Here is a 17,248-nt window from a genome sequence, read left to right on the forward strand (position 1 = left end):
CTCATCTTCTGTAAGAGCCCATTCGTACATTATGATTATTCTTTTCTTGTCTCTTTCTTATAAAACAAACACAATCCCTTTTTTTTGGTCAATAAAAACTGTGGGGTTTTTCAACTTGTTGGCATTTAGCAAAACAATTAACCTTGTTAGTATCTACTTTCTTCAACAGGCTATCTTTTCCCAAAAAGACTCCACAATCTGCATTTCACATTTATGCACCTTTTCAGTAGATCTTTACGTTTCTGTCACTTATTTAAACGTTACAAGCTTTGGAAAGCAAAGTATTAAGTTGCGTTTACACTTCCTAAGAAGGCAATAAGACTGCTCTTACTAAGCTTTTTTCCTTCGTCCATTCCCTTTTTGTGAGGAGGCTCTTGAATGATTTTGTCCACGTCAGCTCTTCCGATGAGGTCGTCGGGTCGGTCCCACATGGACAGCCGTGTGGTGGGGTTGTAGAAGAACACACGTTCATCACCAGTCCACACCACACACCTGGGGAAGGAAGGAAGGCTTGGATCACCCTCACCCGCTGGGACCTGCTGCGTGCTCACAGCCTGCAGCACCATGGTCGCACACAGACCCAGCTTCCACTGAGTGCACAGCTGCCAGACATTCCCGCTGCCCAGCTCTGACCCTGAACTGCTGCCAGATTTGAAAATGCAGTGACTGGATTTGAAGCTGAGATATTAAAAGTGCAGCACACTAAGAACACGCTCCCCACACACTGTAACCTGCTCCAACTCCCCAGCAACAGCAGCAGTTACCTACCACGGGGTGCCCGGAATGGGGGTGGTGGCCACTGGCTTGGCCTTCTGAGCTGCCTTCTCTTCCTCTGTCATTTCTTCCTCTTTTGGCTCCTCAAGGAAAAAACAGGTTTGAGGATCAGGCAATGCCAGCTGGCTAATTATTTATTACACAGTAACCAACCTGTTTTACTGAAACCATGCTGACGAGCAGCTTACAATGACACTTCATCCATGCCTAGAACAGAAGCACTGGAATTGCAACAGCAGCTGCTATTCCAAAAATCTAAACTCCAAAACCTCTAAGCATTTAATTAACTTTTGACTTTGACAAAACCTTACTTAAATACTTTCCTAGATCTGTACGAATCCTGGAAATCTAGCAGGGCCTGGATACAGGTGTAAGGGTGCATTTTCTGACAAAGGAATTTTCATTTATTCATAAAATTTGTTTGTTTGATAATGAGACACACAGTAGGAAACAGTGAAAACCTGAAATAACCTCTGTAGCAGAAATCAGCAAACTGGTAACTACCTCAGAAATAAACAGGGCGGCTTGGCAGCAAAATCCAGTAACTGAATTCTGTGGTTTTCCCTATTAAACTACATTGAAGTTCACAGAAATCAGGCTAAAAGCTTTAATTTTAATTTTTATTTAAACACCCTTTAGTATCCTCAAAAACTATGCTGTTTAGCACAGCAATATGCCTCCAAAAGGAAAAGTTACTTTTGTTTACTGGAAACACTACAGCCCTTTCTAGGACACGTGCTCCTAACAGCCTAAACTTAGCAGTTACAGCACAGGGTGAACATGTGAGCTTTGTGTCAAACTGCTAAAAATAATGAAGCAAAGAAATAGGGAAAAAAACGATTCAATATTAAGTATTTCAAACATTCAGGACAAGTTCCATTTTATGAGTACCACAAAATCAGTCAGAGAACACCACATCTTGTGTAAAAAGTTAACCTCTCTCCCATGCTCTTACTAACTTCTTAACTGACATATTATGTATGGAAAAGGACTTTTGAAAGTCCTTTTCTCCTTCCAAAAAAAAAAAAACAAAAGAAAGAAAGATCTGAATCCAAAAATGGAGGCTTTCAAATCCCCTCAGGAATTTAAGAACTTGAATTAGTAACCATGGCTCCTGACAACCTGCCTGGGCTAAGACGCAGCCACAGCCGAGAGATGTGAGACTTCAAACTGGCTTTTGGGTTCAAGGCCTTTTACCTCCTTTATCAGTTCTTTTATAGGTTCTTCTTTAGACTCCTCTTCTTCTGTCTCCATTGGTAAAGGCTCCTCTGAGGGTTCTTTAATTGGCTCTTTGACCTTCTCCTCCATTTTTTCTAAATAAAGGTAAGAATCTTCTTGAGTATTAAGAAACAACTATAGAACCATGACAATTTTCTTTTTATCGGTATAATTTTCCAAATTCAATACGAACCCAAAGCTTCTTTTCAATATATTCTCACCACTTTCTGTCTCTTTTGGGCTTTACAGTGTCTGCTTGTGAAGTTGTAGTTATCTCCTGTGCCAAGATACTACTTGGTACTGGAAAATGAAATATCATGATGCAGCTATTATACTAAAAGGCTGGCTAGAGGCTACTAACAGAAATGCTAAACCAATAATAACTCTCAACCAACAGTGAACACTGAAGACCATTTTCACATTTTAAATGCTGTGGACAAAACCAAATAAATATCAATGCAGAACCACCCAGGAATTTCTCTGCACACAATTTTTTAATTTACAAAAAGTATAGAACATCTAATATTCTCTCAGCAAAATTAGTATTTGCTGTCTCAGATACTGTCATCTCAGTAAAAAGACCTATTTAACCTGATTCATTAGGAAGATGGGCATTAATTGAACCAGCAGTGTAAGTGTCCTGCATTTGTCTAAACAAAGACTCCTTGTAACTAAAAATTCAGGAGACAATAAAAGGCACAACTGTTTGGATTTGCTTTCTTAAAACACTTTATGAACATATAAGAGCCACAGGACTTTTTCCCCTTCCTCCTTATTTATTATACAAGAGCAATTGTATCCACCCGTGGATCTAACGTGCATTTACATGAACACAGTGTAGAGATGTGGACAGGGGGAGGTGACATTATTTTACTTCATACTCCAAATCTATTTATACTTTATCTTTATATACTTTATTTATATTTAGTTTTTCAAGATCTGAAATTCAGCACAACGATCTTCATTTTGTCCTAGTCTACAGCCCTTGGTACGACTGACTTTTCCCCTCAATTCCCCTCACTTTCTGTCTGCAACTGGAACCTTCTCCAGCATGTGTGCAGGGGAGGTACTCGCTTTCTGCTGGCACAGGAACATGCACTGGCCCTAGGCACAAGATCTGGGAGCAACTCTAGAACCAAACACTCCTGCAGTACAGTGGGAAACATGCTGCAACTTTCAGACTGAAGACCAACTCATATGGATCCTTGTAATCAGAACTCCAAAGTGTTCTCAAGGGAGATCAGGGATTAGAAATACACCGCTCACACTTTCCAACACAACCACTGGCGGTCTGAGCCACGCTCCCAGTACAAAGCTGCAGTAAAATCACCCAAAGTACCTTTCTCCTTCAGCTCTTGGGGTTTTTCCCACGTGGACTCCAGGGTCCTGTTGTTGTAGTAGTAGGTCTTGCCATCTGCTGTCTTGTACTCTGTCCACTCGGAGACGGCGGCTCCGGCCAGGGAGGCGGGGGAGGCGGCGATGGCCACCTGCGGGTGGATCATGGGCACGATGGGGGGCGCCATGCCCGGCAGCACTCCTGGGCAGGGAAAAGGAACAAGGAAAGGGACAGTCAGCGGCGCGCAGGGCCTAAGCACCAACACTAGCACGTACTGACTTAACTCACAAATATCCAACCCGGAGAATGAAACAGAAGGATTGTTTTCACAATTAAATTGGAAAGCAAGGCATTGTTACCAAATTTCTTTCCCGTGTTCTGCAATCAGTAATGCCCACTCCCAGGCAAACTGGATTTTAATTAATTTGTTTAATTCTGCAAAGCACAAAGCTTGTTAGCTTTTAGGCATTTATTCTATTATTTTAAAATAAGGTTCTCTATTTATTAGAAGTCTTTATCAGATGCCTGCAGCAAATAATTGGGGTTAAGTGTACTCCACAGCTTAATTATGCTGCCGGTGTACAAGATATTCCTATTGCTCTTAAAAAAGGCAAGAGTGGATTGAATTTGAGCCATAGAACATAGAACAGAACTCTGATAAATCTTAAATACTGGCATTAATTCATAGCCTTGGATAAAACCTGATGAGAATGAAACAGTATCAGATTGTTGGGTTTGTTTAATACTGCAAACTGATTGAAAAAAACAACCATTTTATTGAAATCCTAAAGCAAAATGGCAAGTAAATATCCAAAGATAAGAAAGCCAGAATGCTGCAGTGTCCTCACTCTCCACTCATCCCAACAAACTGAGGATAATGAATAGATTTGGAATGACAAGTTCTAGAACAACCAATTGGATAGGATTGGAACTTCAAGATCATAAATTTGAGCCTTTAACACTGAGGAAGTCTCACTTTAAATAACGGAAATCACACATTGCACACTGCCGTAACGTGTTCTCAGTGAGTGAGTATTTGTAAATCCACAATTGAAATATGAAAGTTCACACTCAGACACACAGACACGCACACAACATGCGAGCACAGCCAGCCACTGCACATGTGGAGCAGGAAAACAAAAATTCACACAAGAAACTAGGAACTAAGTATGGGCATGAGAGTCACAGTCATTACAGAACTCAATGGTTACAGAAAACTGTATGGGAGTCTGGGTACAGAATAAGCTGACACTAACAGTTATTTGGGGAAGTTATCTCCTGACCAAATACGATATTTCATTTATACTGGTTTTGAAAATAAAGTATATGTAATCATTGAAGTGGGGAAGCAAATAAAGAAATAAAAGAAACAACCACATTCACTACCATGCCAACTTACAGACAAAACGAACTAGGATGGGTTTGGAAATTACCGGTCTTGGTGGTAGCGACTGTCTTTACATACGGGCAGCTGACTATTTGCATCATTGCTACACCTGCAAAACGGATAGGAAGCATGTTGGAAAGCTGCCATGGGACGTCAGCTACCACGGGCTGCTACGGACTGACTTCCTGCCACAATTTGGAATGCCACTTGCAGCTGGCAGAGGAGAAGCCTTCCAGCAAGATAATGGGAATTACTTTTGCTTCAACGTTTTATGCCAGATCAAATATAAAACTAATTTTAACCTGCAGCAACAGTCTCTGCCTATGTTAAACCAGCTGCTTAGCAAGTTACTGGGATGTCATTAAAAAGAAAAAATGTATTTCAGTGAAGACTCAGGGGTTTAAGTTCATCCAAGGGGGAATGCGGCTCCCCTTGTAGGGCAGCACCACAAGAAAATATCCCACAATGGGGCTGCTTCCACAGGCAGCCCCTGCTGGGACAGACCTGTGGGGAGCAGCAGCACAACAAAACGGGCTTTGAGGCTCCCAGTCTGCTGCTGAGTTCAGAGAGCAGAGTAAGGGTAGAAGGACAGGTCTGAACTAGTCAGAGCAGCAAAGCAGGGCAGGGTGGGCAGCCAAGTGCAACCCAGCGGGAAAGCTGAGGGTAGGAGGGTCACTGCATCAAGGCTGGAGGTGAAGAGAGGGAGTAAAAGAAATCAAAGCAATGAAGCTGCAGACAGAGGTACACAGAGCTGCACTAGGTCAGGGACATTTCCTTTATTTTTCATTATCAAGAATGGCATGAGCTGAAAATGCTTTAAAAGCCAAAACTTGCCCTGAAAGAGGTGGCACCATGCACTGGTCTGCTCTCCAGCTCTCCAGCTGAGTTAGAAATGGCACAAAAAGGCACAAAAAGGCAAGCAGCTCATCCTCTTTGATCAGATCAAAATCAGTGGGAAATCAGACAAGGCTGAGGGGAATGCATTTCCAAAACCTCCATTTTGGGTGTAGAAGGCAACTGTAGAAGTGCTCTCTGGCTGGTCCAGTCTGGATGCTCAGAAACTGAAACACTTCCCTTCAAAAGTTCAAATTCATCATGTGAGGTGGGAAATGCTCCAGTGGAAAGTGAAATTAAACCCCTGTTTAAACCAAAGTAGTCTCTGGATTTGGTCATTAGAGATCTAGTATGCAGAGCATACATAAATACTGCCAATTATTTGAAAATAAATTCGTGAGAAGACAAAATTGTAATGTTTTTAAAAAATAATTTCAATGAGAGAATTGCAACTAGTTTTCTTTTTAAATGTATTGAACTGAGACATGAAAACATCAACTCAAACAGCACTGATTGAAGTGTTTGCCTAAACTGGAAGGGTGATCATGTTATATACTTGACAATGGACCTGAAAATTCGTTTTGTTAAGGAAGTTACAGCATGTCTCCAACATGAGTCAGTACAAATAACACTATCTGGGGATTACAAAACACCTGCTGGAGTTAGGGATGCTGCAGCATAGATTAGACTGAGCAAACACCCAAGCTGTTTCTGCTGCCAAGGTCATTCCCAAACATAAAACTGACTTAAAACATAGGAATTGAGAGAAAGCAGACTTACTTTTTAAGATCTGAGATTATGAGATATCACTAACAAACTCTTCCATTTCTCCTTCTTACTACAGTTTAACACAGAGATTAACTTTGAAATCACCTGACATTGGTATTGTTCAGCTCTGTCCCTGTGACTTCAAATCCTCTGGCTGCTATCACACCTGGTGTTGAAAGCCCCAAACATCTATAGCCTAACCTTCACATGACCTTCTGACTTCACTGATACTGTCTTGAAGTAATTTGACTTCTCTTCTGTTTCTTGTTATTGTAAAATATTTTACAGTTTTCCTTTTCTTTTACAGTGCTTGAAACCATCCCAACCAACTCAAGTCAAAATTAGCTGAAAGAAGCTGACAGATTTCATTCTGTAACTAAGCAAACTGACAAATCAGACCCACTAGTGGGAGCCAGGTGTCCTTCCTACATGCTATGGGTTCCACCTGCAGCCCAGCTCACAGGAAAAAATGGTCAGAGCAAAGACCTCTTACCAGGAAGTGCTGAAAAAAATAATTCTTAAAAATGAGTTTCAGGAGATTGATGTTCCTACTCTGTCTTTGCTCCTGTACTGCATTACTCCCAAAACTTTTTTGGGTGAGAGCTCACAATAAAGCCCAATGTGGGCATACACCCAGAATCTCCATTTCCACTGGCACATTTCTACTGTCCTGACCATCCCATTTTACCCCACAGGTCACACCTGCATAGATCATATCCCTCACAGTGTGTAAGGGCCCTTTATTCCATGCTGGTCCCTTGCTGGCAAGGTTAGAAATGGCAGTTGAGGGCACTCAGCTGATCATCTTTAAGGCTTAACTGTTTTGATTATTCCTGCAAACCCCATCAATAAACAGACTTCTTTCTCCTACCCTTTATTCATTTGTTGTTCAGCCTGGAATATCACATTCAGAATAGTATTTGTTTCCTGGTTTAATCCAAAGAGTACTACACTGCAATTTCCTTTTCAGGCCAATACAGATTAAAGTAGCTTTGCCCAGTTATTTTAGAAGACTATTCTAAAAGCAGAGGCAGCTAAAAGCTGGTGCTCTCTTCTAGTCAGCACTTTAACTGCTTTCAGGCTTTTTTCTCTCATCAAAGGAGTGAAGGGCTACTTTTCTGAAGGGTTACTTTTCATCCATGCAATTTGGTGGGGAGGTGAAGGCCTCCCTCCACACCCACTGGGTGGCTGCATTAGGAGGACAGCAGCAAAGCTACCTCACTCAGCTTGTACAGTCAGAAACATCAAGATGCTGCTCAGAGCTGCTTCTTTTGTCTTTTCAAATCTGAAACTAACTTGGATCCAATACAACTGCAGTCTCCTACCTCCCTCTGCAAGACAAAGTCATCAGTTCCTGGTGTATGCTTAGTGCCTCTGTGCACTGAAACACATCAATTTAGTATCAGAACAGGAACTCAGTGGTATTTGTGCAAATGAAAGGTGGTGTGTAAGTGCTAGGTGTCATTAGTGATCTCTGGGAAGCCTCTGCAACAACTACAGGCTGCGAGTCCAACACTTCACCAGCCTAAAATTCCTTCCTTATGTACTTAAATATTTCATAAAAATTTAAGCAACTATGATCTATCCAGAAGAAGTGTGCTGCCATCTAAGTTTCCTTGTCTATGTTCTTTAAACCTAAAGCCTGTGAATAACAACACACTGGCACCCTAAATGCCTCATTATGGTCCTCAGGTCACACCTTAACACTCAGCATCCTACCCAATGGCTGCAGCCTAAGAGAACTGGGAACACCTTATATCAGTGGGGTCATGATTTCCATGGCAATTCCTCCTGCTCATCCATGTCCTAGTGAATATTTATGCACAAGAACTTCAGATCTAAATCAAGTAAGTAGAAAAAAATTAAAGCAATATTGCAGCTAGTAAAATGTAATGCTCAAAAATATATGTTCTTTGTTAATTAAAAAGTCTGTCTGCTAACCCTGAATTCTTTCAGAGATACTCTGAGGAGAGGATCCAGGCAAGTTCTGTACACAGTGGACACATGAGTGCAAACAACTGACAACATGGACATGTAGCAGACAAGACAATTACAGTTTGCCAATTTACCTGGAAGTGGAATAGGCATGCCAGGAAGGGGGACACGAAATGGAGGTACCATTACTGGTGGAAAAGCAGGAATTGCTGCAGTTGGTTGAGGTACTGCATGAGGAACTGCAGGAGGCAATGTCTGTGGGACTGGCTGGGGTACAGTCTGCACAGGTGTAGCAGAAGGAGCAGAGGTTGAAACACTGACTGATGGTGTGGCAACTGAAACACCCGAACTCGGGGTCTGGTCTTGTGTGGTAGGTGCTGATAAAAAAACACAAAGAACACCTTGTATCTTAGACACTGCAATATATTGCTGCAAACATACTGGCGCTCTGTTTCCCGGTACACAGCAGCTATGCTCGGATATAAGCAGCAGGAAGACACTCCTGGACAAAAATACTTGGCCTTCTCTGGAACATTAAATATTCACAAAGAAAGTCAATTTCCAATTTCAATTTGTCCCATTCTTTCCACTTAACATGTCTCTACAGCAGAAGCAGGGCTGTATTAAAGGACAAACCCGGGCTGAAATTAGGTTCTATTCTGTTCACAGAAACAGAACATTACAGCAAGTTTCCAATGGCAACAGGCTGTCCTTGTGTTACACGAACACAGGTTCTGCTTTTAACAGCAGCAGCATGTGCATGACAGCAGTCTGCCTTAAACTATGCTGGGCTGCACCCCCAGAGCAGGAAAATAGCAATAAAAATGTGTAAATAAGTAAGGAAAAGGAAAATACTTTTCTTTAAGAGCTGCAAGAACTTTTTAGTCTTCAGTGCCTCCCAGCTGGAAAACACACAACTGGCATTCAGTTCTATAATCCTTGCAGCATGACTGGTTTCAATTTCAAATTGTTTTAATTGGGAGCAAACAGTCTCACAGCACAGGCCAACAGGAACTTGAGACAAGTCTGCTTAAACTTGCAAACTCACTCTGGAAGATTTGGTGCAGAGGTGAAGGGAAAAAGAAAAAAAAATAAAGAAACCACACCAATTTACAGCCATATTCCAATGGGCACACCGTGCATTTTCTATTACTACCAGAAACATTCCAAACAATATACCAGCATTAGCATATTTAAATAAAGGTTTTTGATCTTTTGATAAGCGTTTCAGAGTTCTTAGCAGTGCCTAACATTTAGGGAAACAGAGCAGACAGTCAGTATGTGATTTGTAAGACCTAGGTCAAATCAGTACAAGGCAAGAATGAAGCTCAGCCAGAAGTCCCAGGGTTGTTTTTACAGGTCAAGTCTAAGAGTTATAAAATTATTTCAAATTATAAAATTTCATCACCTAGGCACAGACACCAACAGTAACAGTTCTTGGAAGCAAAGACAAAGTTTAGCAGATAGAACAGGTAGAAGTGGAACAGATTGTCAGCATTCAACATCAGGAAATTCAACTCAGAGAAGGTGCATAAAGTGCTGCTCCCAAAGCATGACTAGCTGTCCCCAGCCTGCCACTGGGTCAGGAGCTGACACTGACCTCCCACCTGACTTGTTACTCAGCACAACAATTAGAGCAGACCATAGTTCAACACAGCGAATTAACACCGTTCTGAGTTACCCTTCAAATTAAACAGAAGCCCTAAAATGCTTTGAGCAATACAAGTTCTCTGCTACTCTAGTGACGTGTCCTCCTTCCAGCTTTAATGAAAGCAGAATTGAAGGGTTACCTAAATTTGACTCCCTCTTACACAGAGATTCTGAGGTTCAGGTTAAATGGCGAGTTCAGTTGACTTGTCTCGCCTGTTAGAGGAAAAAGATGAATTCCAGAGGATGCAACTCTGCCCCACAGCAGGAGTTGGAACAGCTCACCTCCTGCACACTCTCTGGCCTGGCTCAGTGCACACCTCTGAGCCACTGCAGCTACAATGCCCAATGTGCCAGTGCCAGCACCAATGGTGCCTGTCTGCAGCCCTGCATGCAAGACAGGACATTCTCTGAGCTGCTCCTTGCCCTGCACACCTGGCTCTGGGCACGGGGACTGACCTCACTCACCGTTTGCTGCTGATCCACTCACAGCAAACAGACCCACAGTACTTAACACACACCTCTATCCACATACACTGAGGCACCTGGGCAGCACACAGGTGCCAAAGGGCACTGCAAACCACGCTGGTGTGTGCACAGCCATGCATTTATGTGTATGCTGCACCATTCAGTCCCCTCTCCTTACTTGGAAAACCCCTACAAGCAAAGGCTCAGTCCATGGAAGCAGCAGTAATCTCCAGACTATCATTCAAAGGTCACAAATGAACAAAAATGGCTCCAAGGACATTTTTTTTCGTCTTTGTGGAACTCTAGAAAATAGGAACTGAGAAGGCTTAGGCAGAGGAGTAATGCTAATAAAACTAATACAACAAAGAAACTCTATTCTGTAATCAACCAATGTTCACAGAGCAGCAGCTCTGAGACCCAGCCTACAGGAACAGATGCCATGGAGAAAACGAGGAAATTGCTACAACTAAACTCCTACATCAGATCAACATTTCTTGTGAAACACTTTTAAAAACAATTTAGCTCTATTTGTAGTTGAAAGGAAATAGATGTGTAATAGCTCTGAGATGATGTGATAACAGCAGAAGAAAAATTAACGAAGACCTGAAGAATTCTTTGAGACTGGGGAGAAAGAAGTTTGCATGCAAGGTTCTTCTGGACTAAACCCTGTACTTTAAATTCACACTCCATGCTGAAACAACTTTGTCCTGAATACCCATGCTTTGCTGCAGCAATTCCCCATGCAGCAACCCCACCACCAGCTCCCACCACGGCAAGGCCGAGATGCCCAGGTACTCACTGGAGTTGGTCTGGGACACCGAGGTGGCCGTGGTGGTGGTGGAGGTGGTGGAGGACTGCGTGCTGGAGGAGGTGGATGGAGATGCTGCCGATGCAGGGCTGCTGGTGGTGGGGGTGGAGGCCCCCACGGCCTGGGCCTGGGCTGCCAGCATGGGCGTCAGCTCTGACTGCTGGATGACCTTGACCCCGTCCGGTTTGCTCCACGCCGACTCGCGCGTGCGTGCGTTGTAGAAATAGACCTGGGGAGAGCGGCCTGTGAGCCACAGCTCACTGCAGGACAGTGACCCAGGGCACCCCAGCCCTGCCCGGGCTCCCAGCACGGCACCCAGCTCACCTTCCCGTCTGGAGTTTTGTTCTCTACCCAGATCTCCTCAGCTGGGGGCATTGCTGGTGTTCCCGGCGCAGAGACCGGCGGCATTCCTGGAGGGAACATCATACCAGGAGGTGGTGGCATGCTACCCATGGGAGGAGGCATAAATGGTGGTCTCTAAAGGCATATAATAACAATAATGATGATAATGATAACAACAATGTCATATCAAGCAGTTTTCCTTTCTTAGAGAAACAGCACACACTACACGAACAGTAAGGACAGCTGTGCCAGGCTTGGAAGCTTCCCTAACAATCCAGGGCTCCCAGATCAGGGAATGTGCTTCCTGCCAACCCCCCACCCATGGCAGAACAGCTGAAGCCATCACTTCTGAGATACAAACATCCAGGCACCTACAAAAGGTGGAATGAACAGAAACGTGGTCAAAGTCCAAAAGTCCTCTCCTGGAAAGGAGAAAATATTTCAATGGAAGGAAGAGAAAGAATGGAAGAGCTGTTCCCAAATAGCTGCTGCTCAGACATCACCATCTGTGAACCAAATATCCCAGAATCTCGACGTCCCTCCCAGGAATTAAGATAGGTTAAAAAAACCTAAATTACAAGTAAGCACCCAGTTTGTCAGTACAGCTGAGCAGTGAGCTTAATTAAAATCCATTATACTCCTAAATTTCTCACTAACTAAAATTCTAGCTAGTGCCAATTAAAACACAAATATGGCAAAATTACATGTTCATTATTGCATGATAAGAAATTCTGACCTGTCCTGCACACAGTTACCTGAAAGCCTGAACACCTGTTTGGAATTCAAAGTACATTCAATTCTTTCATTTTACTTATTTACTTGGACTGTCCAAAATTCCCTATATGCAACAAGTACAGTGAACACTCCTGTAAAACAGATGGCAGAGCTCACAGAGTTCTCTGGCTTACTCTGCAAACACCTACAGCTGCCCTAATTGTCCCCATCACTCCAGCTGTGAGTGTCACCCTGAGCCCTGCTGCTGGGACACCCAGGGCTCCAGTGCCACAGGGAGGGGGTGGCTCGGTGACAAGCTGCACCCACAACTGCAGCTGTACCCCTGGCAGCTGCCAGTGCTGCCACGTCCTTGGCTTCTGTTGGGAGCTGCCCTGAGATCCAACTTTCTGCCCTAAGGGTGCTGTTTTAAACTGCTCTTTAAATCCACATACCAAACTAGTAACAATCATTTGCATTAAATACTACTAAAAAAGGAAGCCAAGAGTGCATGGATGGCATTCTACACAAACAAAAAAAGCTCTCAATTCAACTGCAACCTGCATTCTCTCCCTTGTTCCTCCCCAACAGCTCTTGCACCTGCTTTACCATGAGCTTCTTCTTTCTTGCTGCTACAACTGTATGAAGAGTCCAATGAGAAGAAGCCCCCCTTCCACCTGCTACATCTCCTTTCCCCAGTCCAGGAGTAAAACCACGTGGGCATTCGGTGCCAGGTGTGCAGCCAGGGTGCCAGCACAGCCTGAGCCCTGAGCACAGCTCCCCCCATTGTGACCACAGGCTGTCACCATCCCGTCTGGCCGGGCACGGGGCAGGGAGTGCAGCCAGCCCCGAGCAGAGCTCAGTGCCAGCCCAGCTCAGTGCCTGCCCAGCTCAGTGCCTGCCCAGCTCAGAATCCCAGCCCAGCTCAGAATCCCAGCCCAGCTCAGAATCCCAGCCCAGCTCAGTGCCTGCCCAGCTCAGAATCCTGGCCCAGCTCAGGATCCCGGCCCAGCTCAGGATCCCGGCCCAGCTCAGGATCCCAGCCCACCTCAGGATCCCAGCCCAGCTCAGAATCCCAGCCCAGCTCAGGATCCCAGCCCAGCTCAGAATCCCAGCCCAGCTCAGAATCCCAGCCACAGCTGGTGCTGCTGAGGAGCTGCAGAGCTCACGGCCTGTGTGACAGCCGGGAGCAGCAGCACACCCTGGGTGGAAATCAAACACAGGAGACACCCACAGCCAGGCCTGGGATCCAAAGTAACTCTGCTTGGTTTTCCAAACTGCAATTAAAATAGTGGATTTAATCAATAATGGCACGTGGGACCGTTCAGCTCCTCAGCCTGCCCACAGCCCACACAGCACTGACACTGCCCTAATGGGAAGGCACCCCCACAAAGCAATTAAATATCAGCACAAGGCAATTAAAACAATCCATTTCTCATTCACAAAGGTGCTGTCCCTTGCAAACTGTTCAGGCCTCAGAAAATCAGACACAAGACCTTGAAGCATCCATCAATTTAGCAGCAGAGGAGCTGAGCAGAAGCTGTATTTGCACACCACAGGTATGCAGCGGTGTGTAACACCACACCTGAGCCCTGTGTTCTCATCTTGCCTTGCTGTTTCCTTCACCCATTTCCGTTCTCATACTATTTCCACACAATCACAGAATCAATTACATTGGAAAAGACCTCCCAGCCCATTGAGTCCAACCTGTGCCCAATGCCCACCTTGTCACCCAGCCCAGTGCCATGTCCCATTGTTGCCTGGACACCTCCAGGGATGGAGACTCCAGCATCACCCTGAGCCCCCTTTTGTCCAGGCTGAGCCCCCCTAGACCCTTCAGCTGCTCTCATCAAACTTGTGCTCTAGACTCTCCACCAGCTTTACTGCCCTTCTCTGGACACGCTCCAGACCTCCATGTGCTTCCTGAAACTGAGGGGCCCAGAGCTGGACACTTCCACGTGTGAAAACAAACGAAAAATCCCTAAATCCACTTAACGAGCCCAGGAGAACTCCTTACCTGTAGGTGTGGAGGCCCCATGGGCGGGGGGATCCCCCCCGGCGGCGGCATCGGGGGCATGCTGGGGTCGAAGGGGGGCCGGCCGAAGGGGGGCCGGGGCGGCGGAGGAGGGCCCCGCATCATGCCGAAGGGCGGGGGCGGCCGCAGGAGGGGCGGGGGGCCCCGCAGCACCGCGCTGGGCGGCGGCGCGGGGCCGCGGAACCGCAGCGCCTGCTGCTGAGCCATCCTGGGGAGAGAGGCACGGGAACACGGTCACTGCTGCTGCCGGCGAGGAAACCGCTGGGACCGGGACCGGGAAACCCGGGCGGCACCAACAGCAGAGCACAGCATGCCGTGTTTAGTGGGTGAAGTCAACTGTGCAACTATCTCAAGATGCACTTCTGCTACACAATTCAGGGTTATCAGTCCTCACAGTGAATTTCCCCCCATGTTAGTGGATACCCAAAGCTGGGATGGGGTACGCAGCCCCTAGGAAGCGCATCCTTCCTTATCTGCCGGAGCTCCCCGAGCACGGCCGGGGCTCCGGCTCCTGCTGCCGGTGCGTCCCGAGCCGCGGCAGCCGGCGGGGCCCGGCGGGGCCGGCTCTGCCAGGGGCTGCCGGTGCGTCCCGAGCCGCGGCAGCCGGCGGGGCCCGGCGGGGCCGGCTCTGCCAGGGGCTGCCGGGGACTCGGTGTCCCTGCGGGCGGAGCCTGGCCCTCGCACGGGCTCTCGGAGAGCCCTCAGCCTTCAGGAGCGGGCAGAACGGCTTCGGAGCGGCTCCCCCGGGGCCCGGGGACGGCTTCACCCGCCCCTGAGCGCACTGCGGTACCACAAGCGCATGGGGAACAGACCCGAGAGAACCCAAGGTTATCAGACGGAGGGCCACGCCAGACACGGTGTGTCCGCGCCCCGCCGGCCCCCGCCCCGGAGCGGCCTCGGCCCGGCGAGCGGGAACAGGGCCCGTCCCGCCGCACGCGGGGCCGGGAAAGGAAGCGGGAGAGCTCCTGCCGCCCGCCCCCCCGCACCCGGCCCCGCGCGGCAGCCAAGTCCCGGCCCGGCCTGGCCCAGCCGTACCGGAGGTCGGTGCCGAAGCGCTCGCCCGCCGCTGCCGCCGCCTCCCCGTCGCCGCCGCCGCCCCGCTCCGCCATGGCCGCCACCGTCGCGCGCACCCGCCCCGCCCCGCGCGGGCCCCGCCGCCTCCCATTGGCCGCCCCGCCCGCCCGTCAGCGCGCGCGGGGCCGAGCCCGCGCCGCCATTGGCCGCCGCGCCCGCCGGCTTTGAATGGGGGGAGCCGGGCGCGCCGCGATTGGCCCGCGCCGCTCGCGCCTGGGGTCACGTGAGGCGCGACCCGGGGAGAGAACCGGAAGTGACTCTCACGCCGTAGAGGGAAGGGGAGGAGCAGCATCCAAACAGCGGTCGGAACCGCGTGCACCAATCACCGCCCGCAGCCGGCGGTGCGCGCCCCCCCCCCCCCGCAACCAAATAGGGAATGTCCCGCCCCGTGACGTCACGGATCACGGAGCCAATGAACGATCCTGGAGGGGGAGCCCGGCGGCCGCTAGGGGGCGCTGTGCGCACGGGGGCTCCGGGGTCCCGGGGAGGCTCCGGGGGGTCTGGGGGGGGGCTCCGGGGGATGCGGGGGTCCGGGGGATGCGGGGGATCCTGGGGGTCCGGGGAGTCCGGGGGCTCCGAGGGGTCCGGGGGGCTCGGGGGGTCCGAGAGGTCCGAGGAGTCCAGGGGGATCCGGGAGTCCGCGGGGTCTCGGGGGTCCGGGCGATGCGGGGGCCTCCGAGGAGCGTGGCGAGTCCGCCCGGGAGCACGCGGGACCGGGACGAGAACGGAGCAGCGGGGGAGGCACCGCCCGCCTGCGCCCGCCCTGTCCCGGGTGCCCGTGACCCGCACCCTGGCACGGGAGAGCGAGCGGCTCCTCCTGGGGACGCTCGGCAGCGACACCGGGAAAGCCCGGAGTTACGGGTGAGCCGTGCGGAGAGCGCTCGGCACGGAGAGCGTGCGGCACGGCGGGGACATCAAGCGGGGCGGCTGCAGCGCTCGGTGCCAAGGAGCCCCCGGATGGCCGAGGGCAGGGCCGCGTTCCCGGGACACAGTCCGGTGGTGACCGTCCGTCAGGCCCTTCCGTCCCCAGCTGTTCTGTGATCCCACATTTCCCATTCCTCTCCTGCTCTCAATAAAAAGATCTGTCTTTGCTTAGATCATGGCAATAAGGAATTGCGGGGGGGCCTTTTGGCGGTGCTGAGCCACAGAGACTTTTGCACGCTCTGAGTTTGCGGCGGGGTCTTTATTCGAGTGTTTGGCTTGAGGCTGCTGCCTCGGTGAGGGTGTGGGGCAGGTCAGGGTGTGCTGGGGCTGCCCGTGTGTCCTGCTCGGTGTCCGGGTGGTGCAGCCAGGGGCTCAGTGCCGGGGGATGCGGGGCACGGTGCCCGCTCGCTGTGCCAGGGCAGGGGATGCAGTCGGGTGTCCCTCCCGCCCCGTCCCCACCGCATCCCCCTCCCCGGCCCTTTCTGATGGCAGACTTTAAAACCGGTTTTGCCCACGAGTGCTCAAATCCCCCGCACACCGTTGGGCTGCCTGTCTTCCCCGCGTCTTTCATCCTCTTTTATCTCCCCGCTCCCCGGTTGTCTCCATGTTTTATTGATGCCAAGCTAGCAGGAGCAGCTGCAGGGCCCTCTCGCAGGTTCGGGGGGGCTGGAGCTGCTGCTGTACGCCAGCCCCCTCACCTTTGTGTTCTCACAACGTTCCAGTCAGGAATTGTCGAACTGCAGCTCCTTCAGGAGCAGGTAGTTAATGTGAGCTGCAAAACATGAGTCGCTTTGACGAATCTGCTGGCAGCTCCCTGTGCTGCAGGACGTGGCTCCTGGCAGCAGTACAATTTACTGTGATTGATACTCACTTCCCTGGATTTCATTGAAAACAAGAATTCCAGTGGCTCAGCTCGCTGTTTGCCTGGACACCCTCCCTGGCTCCTGGTGGGCTCTGGGGTGCAGGTGCCAGGGGACTGAGCAGAGG

At 49.1% G+C, this 17,248-nt stretch overlaps 1 protein-coding gene across 4 annotated transcripts in view; it reads right to left on the reverse strand.

Annotated features, from left to right (window-relative positions):
* The window catches only part of TCERG1 (transcription elongation regulator 1), a 29,625-nt gene extending 14,221 nt beyond the window's left edge, over positions 1-15,404 (reverse strand). The window contains exons 1-10 of one of the 4 annotated variants that reach the window (XM_077186512.1): positions 15,299-15,404; positions 14,246-14,471; positions 11,500-11,652; positions 11,167-11,404; positions 8,387-8,629; positions 4,762-4,824; positions 3,332-3,529; positions 1,972-2,087; positions 769-854; positions 332-492 (exon numbers count right to left, since the gene is read on the reverse strand). In XM_077186512.1, the coding sequence (XP_077042627.1) occupies positions 332-492; positions 769-854; positions 1,972-2,087; positions 3,332-3,529; positions 4,762-4,824; positions 8,387-8,629; positions 11,167-11,404; positions 11,500-11,652; positions 14,246-14,471; positions 15,299-15,372 (1,558 nt within the window). In that variant the 5' untranslated portion in view covers positions 15,373-15,404. Of the gene's footprint in view, positions 1-331; positions 493-768; positions 858-1,971; positions 2,088-3,331; positions 3,530-4,761; positions 4,825-8,386; positions 8,630-11,166; positions 11,405-11,499; positions 11,653-14,245; positions 14,472-15,298 lie in introns of all 4 variants that reach the window. The other 3 variants (XM_054642916.2, XM_077186513.1, XM_054642917.2) reach the window with 3 other exon arrangements.
* Between the last annotated feature and the right edge of the window lie 1,844 nt (positions 15,405-17,248).

Source organism: Agelaius phoeniceus, chromosome 15 (assembly GCF_051311805.1).
Source record: "Agelaius phoeniceus isolate bAgePho1 chromosome 15, bAgePho1.hap1, whole genome shotgun sequence".
NCBI classification, from domain to species: Eukaryota; Metazoa; Chordata; class Aves; order Passeriformes; family Icteridae; genus Agelaius; species Agelaius phoeniceus.